This window comes from Phyllopteryx taeniolatus, chromosome 15, assembly GCF_024500385.1.
Source record: "Phyllopteryx taeniolatus isolate TA_2022b chromosome 15, UOR_Ptae_1.2, whole genome shotgun sequence".
NCBI classification, from domain to species: Eukaryota; Metazoa; Chordata; class Actinopteri; order Syngnathiformes; family Syngnathidae; genus Phyllopteryx; species Phyllopteryx taeniolatus.
The window spans coordinates 13,095,450-13,106,333 of record NC_084516.1 but is presented as its reverse complement, the minus strand read 5'-3'; the positions used below and the strand labels follow the sequence as shown (position 1 = coordinate 13,106,333).

Here is a 10,884-nt window from a genome sequence, read left to right as displayed (position 1 = left end):
GGCGGGGTGAGGGGGGGGGGGGGGGGGGGGTTGTGTGTGTGCGTGCGTGCGTGTGTGTTGCAAAACACAGCATTAGAGTTGCAAAGGAGTATGGCGGGGAAAATGTCTTGCGGGCCAATTAATTCCATATATAAAGGGCTTATTTATTGAATTTGGTTTTATTTAGTAGATGTATTAAGTGGTGCATTTCAAACCACCACTAATCTGGAATTTTATCCACTTGTGTATAACAAGCTGATTTATGTTTTATTTCCTTTAATCCTGAACACGTCCATATGAATACTTATTTTTAAATGAAAGTCCTCAGCATCTAGTTTCAGGAAGTAAGAAAAAAAAAATAAAAATCATGGAGGACTTTCATATGTTTTTATGGAATGTTTTTTTATTTTATCTTTGTCATATAATACTTTTTAATGAATTAAAATGAGTTCTGATCAATTCACAGTTTTTAAAAATTATGTTAATGTTCGCGTAAGGAAATTCAATATTATTTATGAACGTATTTATTCTTATCCTGAACATTGCCATGTGCTTGTGTATTTTTTTTTTTAAATGAAAGCATGATCTGAGTAAACCACACGCTACAATTTCTGGGTGAGGCTATTATCTTATTTCATCTTATCTTGAACGGTTAATAATCCATTAAAATGATAGATCATGATCCAGGAAATAATAAAAATAAATGTTTTTTGGAGGCAATTTCCAATGAACTGATGTATCTTCTTTTATTCTAATCTGAAAACGTCCATATGCAGTAATTACGTTTTAAAAGCAAATAACGTGACATGAGCAATCAGCATCTAGTTTGCAGAAGATAAACAATTTCGTATAGGAATTTCATCAATTGAAATAAGTGTTTATTTTATGTATTTTTTTTCCCCTAATGATTCTAATTAAATTTGATCCAGAACACTGCCGTATTGTACTTAATTTTTATATAATGAATGCAATTCTATTTCTTTGTATCAGCTTGAGCCTGTGGCCTTTAAATTGCACATAACGAATTGGATTGCATTAATGTCTGGACAAGATGCTTCAACAATAAATGTCTGCAAATGATACATCAAATTGTAAATATATTTACAAAAACTCATCCCAAAAAAATGCTTTTAAAATTGTGACGTTATAACCTATGAGTGAACTTAGTTTATTGAATTCTTCATTGACAAAATGAAAAGCTGTGGAGAGCGCGTGTGGTGGCTGTGGCCAGGCGGATGGCGCCATCTAGTGACATTTTGGAGGCTGCAGAGGAAAATGAAACTTTGGCTCATTTTCATAAAAGCCTCCAGTAGGGGCCACCAACCTTTCAGAAACCGAGAGCTACTTCTTGGGTACCGATGAATACTAAGGGCCACCGGTTTGACGCGAACCCATTTTGCTCAAATTACCTCAAACGATTTGTGTGTGTGTGTGAATAAGTTTTCACCATTCTAACAATGATTTAGCAAGGTAGGAAACACAAATATAAACATGCAACACTTTATTCCTCTAAATCTCTGCAAGTGTTCACATTCACAAAAATAAAATATTCCACAACATTCCCAGAAAATCACAACGTTCCATCAATGATGAGGTCTTTAGAATAGGGTGGCATACTCATGTGGTTCTTGCAGGCTACCTGGTGCCAGTGGGCGCCTTTTTGGTAACTCCTGCAGCACAGTATACAGTAGTTTGAATGCAATACACTGAACACATACTGATTTTTGCACACTGTCATGCACCTTAACAATGTTATTAAGAGTGAAATGTAATTTTAAAATGTAAAAAAAAAAAATATATATATATATATATATATATATATATATATATATATATACACCAGTGAGTATGCCGTCACATAGTCTAATGAGAGCTATATTCACATACTGGAGTGAAAAGATAATGTTGTTAAATATGTTGAATTTGAATTGATTTTAGTTTGCAGTGTTGTAGAAGAACAACACTATAACACGAATATGTTCTAATACAGTTGTATTTTAAATGTTGGTTTATTTTCCCCCATTTTTTTGTATCATAATATTACCATGTTATTTCTGTAAAGGTCTGGCTTAATTGTCATAGGATTACAACTTTGTCCCAAGAATGCGACTTTTATACTAAAAAAAACAACAACACTTCATTGTTGTAAAATTGCAACATTTTCCTTGATTTTTTTTTAGGACTGCTCATTTTTTGCCAAAAAACCCCATCACTTTATCCATTTAAAACTGACTTTTTCTCTTAAGATTCCGACATTTTTCCTGAAAAAAAAATGCCTTTTATTTCTCATACCATTTAGACTTCTTGTAAAAGAACGACTTTTTTTTCTCATAAAAGTCAGACTTTATTTTTGTAAGAGTCCGACTTTTTCCCTGGAAAAATATACTTGTAAGAATATGACTTAATCACAAAAAGTACCACTTCATTAACCTTGTCAAATGATTCTCTTTTCTCGTAAGAATGGGGTGTTTCCTAAAAGAAAATACTCCTTTATTCTTAATTTCACAACCTTATTCCTGTAAGATTGACTTAATTGATTTGAAATTTGAAAATTGCAATGTCATTCTTGTAATTGTGGGACTTTATGTATTTTGAAATAAAACGACCCTTCAGTATTGCGCTTTCATCACAAACAGCAACTACTGAAAGCGTTGAAACCGATAACTGGGCAGAACCTTTTGTTCATCTTCCTGCTTTGAATTGTTAACAACCTTGAAGAGTAAATAATAGCTCCTTTATTTAAAGCATGTATTTCTTCATCTATTTATTTAGTTATTTTCAATCATTGTTAAAGATTCCAGACGGACCACATTGCATTAAGATGATGGAAGCAGATGAGTCAACGCTTATAACAAAGTAAGATATTTTTGTAAATTCTTCCTGAAACTAAATGCTTATGGCTTGGATCTTGGTCTTTCATTTAAAAGTAAGTATTTATATGGAAGTGTTCAGGATCAAAGGAAATAAAATATAAATCAGCTTTTTATACACAAATGGATAAAGTTCCAGGTTTCTTTTGTGGGGTTTTTTTGGGAGGGGGCGGGGTTAAGTACTATAGCTAACCCTCAAATGACAATCGAAATGTCTTGCTGAGAACAGGCTAAGGGACACTTCTTTCTTCTTGTAAAAACTACTGTACACTGACTGTAATTCAAATGAGGAACAACGATAAGCACCGATTCAGAATGAAACAGAAAACATCTCAGAATCAGAATCAGAATCATCTTTATTTGCCAAGTATGTCCAAAAAACACACAAGGAATTTGTCTCCGGTAGTTGGAGCCGCTCTCGTACGACAACAGACAGTCAATTGACAGAGAACACTTTGGAGACATAAAGACATTGACAAAAAACAATTGTGCAAAAAGACTGTTCAATGTGTAACCTTCAGGGCTTTCAGGGTTCATAAAGATGTATACTGAATACATGCATATTTGCCAGTACTTTCCTTTAGCAAACCGAAAGTGGAAGCATTAAACTATCTTTAAAAAAATATGCATGATAGAATGTATCACTTCTTAATACAGTTCTTTGTCTTCAACAGCTTGTGCAGGATTGATGGTTCCAACATATTTTTGGGTTTATCAATGGTCTTGCAGTGCATTTCACATGAATTTTGTAACAAGTATTATGAGGTGTGTATGTTGTGACATTAGGCTATTGGAAGTTCAGGAACTGACAAAAACAAAAGAAAAAGATCGAGCCTAGAATCAAACCCTGATGTAAGCTCATTTCTGTACATTTTCTTGAGTGGCCAGCCACACAATTCTTTGCGAAACAGAAAAAAAGGATGTTGATGAGTACAAACAGTGTACAGTGGAACCTCGAAGTTGAACATAATCCATCATGTGACGCCAGTTGCCTTCCAAAACATATTTTCCCCATTGGAAGTCATGTATAGGTAATTAATTTGTTCTAGGCTCAAACAGTTGCATCATAAAACCTTAGATAACTGGACAGGCGCTGGCTTAATTCATATTTTAACATTCCTAACTTCTCTCCAAGTATAGGGAGAAGCTACACACTGTACTGTATAACAAAACTAAATCAACTGACTAAATAACTAATGTATTAAAACATGATAAGGTGACACTATGAAGACGCCTGAACGAAAGAACTTTTTTTGTGTGTGTTAGTCATTAAACCACTATGCTCTCAGTTGCATGCTATTGTCAAAATTTGTTCACCTTCATATTTTGATCAGTTGTGAGGTATTCAACTTGGGAGGTTCCGCTATATGAATTGTAAAAACTAAATCAATAATTACATCAGTCTATGCGACCAATATCGCATTTTTTAAACCTTGAACTCTTTGCTAAAATGTCACAAGACCTCTATCTTTGTCGTCTTGCGAGACCGAAGGATGCTCGTCTTTGCACGACCTGGCTTTCGTTGGAGGAAAGCTGTTCCTCCGATGTCTGGCAGTGAAGCCTGTAAAGCATCAAACGGATGCACACTGGAAACAAGCGGATGATACATTTTCCAGCATTGTGATGATGATGATGGCAACAACAATCTTTGCGTTTTATGAAGTTTGACTCACTCAGCAGCTGGCGAGGCAGGTCCTGCTTGCAGGTATCCCCACGTTTCCATCCGGTGATGGTGTCGGAGGAGTTGTTTTTGTGAGAACCTTTCAAAAACTCTTTTTGCTGGTCTTCTGTATTTTCTGCAGACCGCCAAAGTAAACCTTTGTAATTTTATACGCACATGCATGTGTGAAAGACTAATGAACTGCAATACAGAGACTGTGTCTTAGGGTTAGTGTATGGGTTGTGCAATGTTATGTTTTATGTGAAATACATGCAAGTGTGGTATAATTATGGTACAATCAGTGGCACCCCAAACCCTACCCTGAGCCGTTGACCCTAACCTTGAACACTGCCCCTAACATGAGCCATAACCATAACCCCTAAAATTGAACTCTAAATGTAACCTTATAGCCTCACCCTATCACAACGCTAATACCGAGCCACTAAAGCTAATCCTTACACCAATTACCTGAAACATTTCTCCCACCCGAACCATGACCCTTTGACCCTAAACTCCAACAATAAGGCCTACCGCACATCGAGCGATGCGGTCAAACTGTCGCGTTGTGTGCAGAGTTCTGCAACTAGTTTTCACGAGTGGTCGACCTTCAACCACCAGTTTTGCTGTGATTAAAATTTCGAATCGCAGAGCTTTCACAAAAATCCCGTTTCCGGGTTTGACGTGACATTCAGCCAACCCCCGCCGCGCCGCACTAACACAGTGTATACTGTCTACAGTATATACAGTAAATTGGGGTTTACATTAATACTTAGCTATATTCATAATTTCATATGCACCTGTGGCTACAAAAAGTGAAGCGTGGAGAGTCTCTGTCCCTAAATAATAACTTTCACAATAATTACATCTGGCATAGGAAGCAACATCCAACCAGCTGCCTCCAAGCCATACCAATAAAGTATACACAGTCTACATTTATAACGAAATTTAGAATTACTTAACTATAATTATCATTTCATATGTACCTGTGGCTAGAAAGCGAAGCGTGGAGAATCTCTGCCACCGATACGGACAAGCGCAATCAGCAAATATGGTGAACGATAGTTGCAAGCAGCCTCTCAAAATATCAACACTCTCCCTTTTCTCTCAGTTCCCTCCTAAATCTTCCTTTACATTGCAACTTTATCTGTGTACATTTTTGATTGAATTGAAATAAGTGACACTTTGTCGGAAAAAGAAGTTTTAGTTTTTGGCAAGAATGTGGCGTTTACCTGAAAGTACCACTTTATTCTTGTAAATGTACAACCTTTTCCCTCTAAAATTACCACTTTTGTTTCTAGCCACAGCTACATATATTGTAGAATATATTCAAAGTGACAAAGCACAACTGAGAACCTGCTGGCTGCTGCCAAGCCATGATTTACAATTACTCAACTATAGCTCAAATTTCATTTGTAGCTGTGGCTAGAAACCAAAAGCTTAGCTAACACTGACCCCAACATTACCTGAACCAGAAACCTAACCCTTGCACTATCCAAAACCACAAACCAAGCCTAATCTCTAACTTTAACTCTAAACCTGAAAAAAAAAACACCACATTTTCTAAATATGACCATCGCTACTGTTCCTACTACATAATGTAAATTAAACCAGTTACCTTCAGTAAAAATAGTTATTTTTTCTTCCTCTGCTTTCTTGGTTGGGGTATTTTGCTCTTTTCTGCCAAGGCCTGAAAGTGATTAATATGCAACATATTATTTTGAGTGACACTTCATACACTAAAAACAATGAAAATGACTTCAACGCATAGCTCTCTCTTGTTAACCTGTTCCACACAACTGTATTGAGTTAGTAAAACATCAGTTGAATTTGGAAATGGCTTTAAATTGCCGTTTTTTTTTTTTTTTTTTTTTGCAAAACACATGAATGAGCAAGCAGGACATTCTCACCTGAGCATGTGTCAGTCAAAAAAAAAAGCAAAGTCACTGATTATGACAGTCATCTCAAGTCAGACAGATGGAAAGACAGACAGACATTTTTTCCCATTACCTTTTTGGTGCAGATAAATGAACACTACAATGAAGCCAATCAGTGCAATTCCAATACATGCACTAATTACAACTACATTGTACTTGTTTTCCTTCTGTAGCTGTGTGTCATCTATAAAAAGAATTGTGAAAAACAAAGAATTGTGTGTGATTTGTCACATGATCATTTTCGTGTGATTGGCCACAAATAACCAAACATGCTGTTAATACTTTGTCATAGTTCTTACTTCCCCATGTAGGTTTCAAAACAATGCTTCATGACTAAAGGGACCTTTGGAAATACAGCAGAATTTCCTGAAAAACTACACTTCTATGCTCGAGCATTTACTGTACATTATCAAAAGTCCTGAAATATTTCTTGTATTATTTTCTCTGGGCTTTTTTCAGAGTATTTGTTAATTAAAAGCCATCCATCCCTTCTCTGAACTGCTTATACTCACTAGGGTCACAGGTTAATTAAAATCAATGTATTATTATTACATTTGGTAAATGTTTTTATTCTTTTATCTAAAACTTGTTCATTAATTTATTGTTAGGAAATTAAAAACATTGTGAAACACATAATTGTATTATCATATCAAAACTTGGTTAATCATTATAATTGTTATATTATCAATACAATGAAAACAAAACATCATTTCATGATTAAAATAAAGTATTTTTTCTTGAACATTTTCCCTTTTTTTTAATTTGGATTTTTATTTTTTTAAATCATCTCCAAATGATCTGGACCATCTGTCAAATGGGGACCTTGAGCGTAAACGAGTTTTTGTGAAGAGCCTCACCTCCCAGTCGTCAAAGCCTGAGCGGTAATCCAATTTATGTTTTACACTTTTATGACTGCTATAAATTGTATTTGTTATGTTCATAACATTACTCGAGCTCCTATGGGGAAATAATGTAAATTCCAAAGTGTCATTTCGAATTGAGATCAGCTCTAACATTCAGGAGCAGAACTATACTGTGAAACTTTCCATTAAAAAACTCAACTGAATGCAATTACAAAAGTGGAAACAAATATAACACGTACACACATGATAACTCACTACTCCTACACACAGACCTGAACGGAGTCAACCTACAGGTGGAAGTCGTACGACTCTCAGTGGAAAACGTCCCACACGGTAAAAACAATAAATGCTTTGGCATTTAATGTAGTTTGCTAGGAAACCTCAAGGTCAGATCAAGTCAAGTTTAGAAGGCTTCACAGGGCCACAGTTAAAGAGTGACACCACCCCCTGATCTAAACCCACCCTCGCTGGAAAAACAACATAACAGGAAGCATTTAACTCCACGTTTGAAAGTATAGAAATTCATGCACACCCGGAATGAGAAAAGTTGCAGAGGAGCCGCTACTGTCAAATCCACACGTGTAGTTGTTTTTCTGCGATGATCCCACTCGTATCTGAGTGGTGATTCTGAAAAGGCGGTCCTCTGTCAACACAACGGTGGCGCTGGCGTTGAGATCTCGCCGGTGAGCGTCCTCCCAGGTCACCGTGGACACCGGGTAGCCCTCGGACTGGCAGCTTAGCACGAGCTCGCCTCCTCTTGCTGATTTGGAAATGTTTTTGGTGACCGTTTTAAAAGGTGCTGCAAGAATGAGATAAAGCACGAAGCGTTTGGTGTCTGATATGATCTTTAGCGGTTTAAAGTGGACATCCAGTATTATGGGAAATTTACTTTTCAATGGCTTGTATACAAATAGTTGGCTCTCTAGAGTGCCTGTCCACTAAGTGTGAAATTAAACAACCAAATAATCTTTTTTCTGCCCATTTTTAAAAATGTGTATATTTTCCCCACAGTACGGAACAAATGCAAAAAGAGCATTAATATGAGGGCAAGCACTCCAAGCGTTTATCCTCATTCAGGTCTCGGGTGAGCCAGAGCCTATCAAAGCTTGGGTACACACAGTGCCACATACACACAGCGTAGTATGTGAAGTGCTGCCTCCTCAAGTGACAATACTTTTATTGTCTTGATGGGCGCTTGCTTTTTTTTGCCACACTCTGCGCTTTGTAGATGACGCTTGCCAGTTCAATCCCCAAGCTACAACCCCGGTCGTCATGAGAACAAAATCCTACTCGCGATTGGCCCAGCAGTATGTGGGGCGTAATGAGAGCCGCCCTTTCGAGCAGGCTAATTCATTCGAGCAAAACCAAAAGTAGACTTTTCATTCAAAACAAATGTGTATCGCTATATGTTATGAGTATTTGTGGGTTTTTATAACAGCTCCTGTGAGGTTTAGTGTTTTCAGAATTGCGTGACAGGTCGGCTCAAATGCTCTTGCGGACTTGACTTGGCCCATATGATATGCGCCCCTGCCGTATTGGTGCGGACGCCACGTGTCAAGAAGCGCTGCTTACCAGTAACAGATAACTTCATATCCTTATAGTCAGCCCCGTTTGTTGTCCTTATTACACACTGGTAGGTTCCTGTGTCATTGATGCGCAGCCTGGACACCTGCAACAGTAGTACAGTGAAAACACACATTCAGTTTCAGTATTTTTCTTGCACAAATGTATTCTTGGACTCAAAGGAAGACAAGGGGAATTTGGAGGGAGGGGGGAGACATAACCTGACCTGCAACTTGGCCCAGCCATCTTTAATCTGCTCGGTGAGAAGCCTGGCGCGACCCCGGAAGTCCGGATGCCGGAAGGAGGCTTGCTCCTGCCCGCGATCCATGCGGTACACTTCCCGAGACCGATCCGGCGAGATCCAGTGCCAGGACACCGTCAAGTCCTCGTAGGGATGCTGAGACAAAGGGAAGAACCGGCAGCCCATTACCACGTCTCCTCCCAACTCTGTCCAATATGAGGTCCGCTCCGCATCGGTGGTTAACAAGACTTGATGGAAAGCAGGAGAAAGCCAAGATTTAAAAGGCCTGATATGACATCAAAGTGTTCCTAAAAGTGCCGTCTTTCCACTACAAATACCTTGGAGACATGGCTGGAACATGGCTTGCAAAATAAAGACATTGTACCACTTCATTTGGATCTGAGGCGCAAAGAGAAGACAGTATGAGAGACATAGTCAGATAGACTACAGACAAACTGTCATTAAAAATAAATAAATCTAGAAAACAGATACTTTGTGTGTGTGGGGGTGGGGTGGGGGGGCACAATGATAAGCACTTTGTTTTCATATGTACATTATACATTTGTATTTCCCCCAAATTGTTTATTTTATTCCAATAAAAAGCATTTTATTTCTACATTGGAAACCCCCAAAAATTGTTAATTTTATTTTCCCCCCAAAAATGGTCCACTCAAAAGCATGTAGCTAATTATTTGTTCATTCTTATTTATTTATTCATTCATTTATTTATTACACAAAAACAAAAATTGAAAATACGAAACAAGACACTATGCATTTCGTTGGAAAGTAGTGATGTGAAAATTCAAACAACAAAGCTTTCACTTTATTTGATTAGAACAAAACAGAATTTTGAAAAATGTAAAATCTTGTAAATATTTAGAGGTTAATGCTTTTCATAGGACATGACAAAAACGAACTTACTTGACTTTACTTTTTGATGACCAGTGATGATGTGAAAATTGAGTTGTTTCCAACAAGACAACAAACGTGATTTTCTAGTGGGTTTTTGTCATTTGTCAATTTGATATCCAAATTAAAATAAACAGCTACATTAATTTTTTGGTGTACATAAAAGTTGAGACATTTAAAGACATTTTAAAATCTGGGGTACAGCTTTCATTATATAACAGTATGAAGATGTAATGAATTCAAAAATATATTATTCAAAAAATCAAACATATTCTATAGATTGAGTATTTTCATGTGTTGCATATTCAATCAACATGAATACATGAATCAAGCTATCCACCCATCCATTTTCAACACCGCTTATCCTGGTTAGGGTCGCGGGGCGCTGGAGCCAGCTGACTTCAGGCGAAAGGCAGACTACACCCTGAACTGGTCGCCAGTCAGTCGCAGGGCACATATCGACACGGACAACCATTCGCACCCACATTCACACCGTCACTGAGTGGGAACTGAACCCACGCTGCCTGCACCAAAGTCAGACGAGTGTACCACTACACCATCAGTGACTGAATCAAGTTATATTATTTAAAGAAAATAAAATACAAAATTAAATACGATTCTCTCCAACAATCATAGTCTTACCTTTGTGAGAACGTCACTTCCCTTAAATGGAGTACTGTGTTTTCCATTTGTCACCCTTTATTAGACTCAGCCTCTCCCTGGGTTTGCAGACGTTAATGTTACGCCCACTGAGGTTTCTTCCACGGACGGCGCAGGCAACCTAGATACATCCGGGTTCGTCAAGAGTTGCCAAGGAAACTCCACGCGTGGGTAGACAGCATCATCTGCGGCGTGACGAGAGGGG

General features: G+C 37.6%; 1 protein-coding gene across 4 annotated transcripts; it reads right to left on the bottom strand.

Annotated features, from left to right (window-relative positions):
- Positions 1-3,187: 3,187 nt before the first annotated feature.
- LOC133465048 (programmed cell death 1 ligand 1-like) lies at positions 3,188-10,803 on the bottom strand. 4 transcript variants are annotated; one of them, XM_061747409.1, is made up of 9 exons: positions 10,662-10,803; positions 9,449-9,509; positions 9,096-9,358; positions 8,879-8,975; positions 7,839-8,105; positions 6,517-6,627; positions 6,125-6,196; positions 4,523-4,645; positions 3,188-4,435 (listed from the first exon to the last, which is right to left on the bottom strand). In XM_061747409.1, the coding sequence occupies exons 2-9, from the start codon at positions 9,501-9,503 to the stop codon at positions 4,314-4,316; spliced, it is 1,110 nt and encodes a 369-aa protein (XP_061603393.1). In that variant the 5' UTR covers positions 9,504-9,509; positions 10,662-10,803; the 3' UTR covers positions 3,188-4,313. The 4 variants fall into 4 exon arrangements, with proteins under 4 accessions (XP_061603393.1, XP_061603394.1, XP_061603395.1 ...); XM_061747410.1 differs by having other exon boundaries at positions 3,188-4,410; XM_061747411.1 differs by lacking the exon at positions 6,517-6,627.
- Between the last annotated feature and the right edge of the window lie 81 nt (positions 10,804-10,884).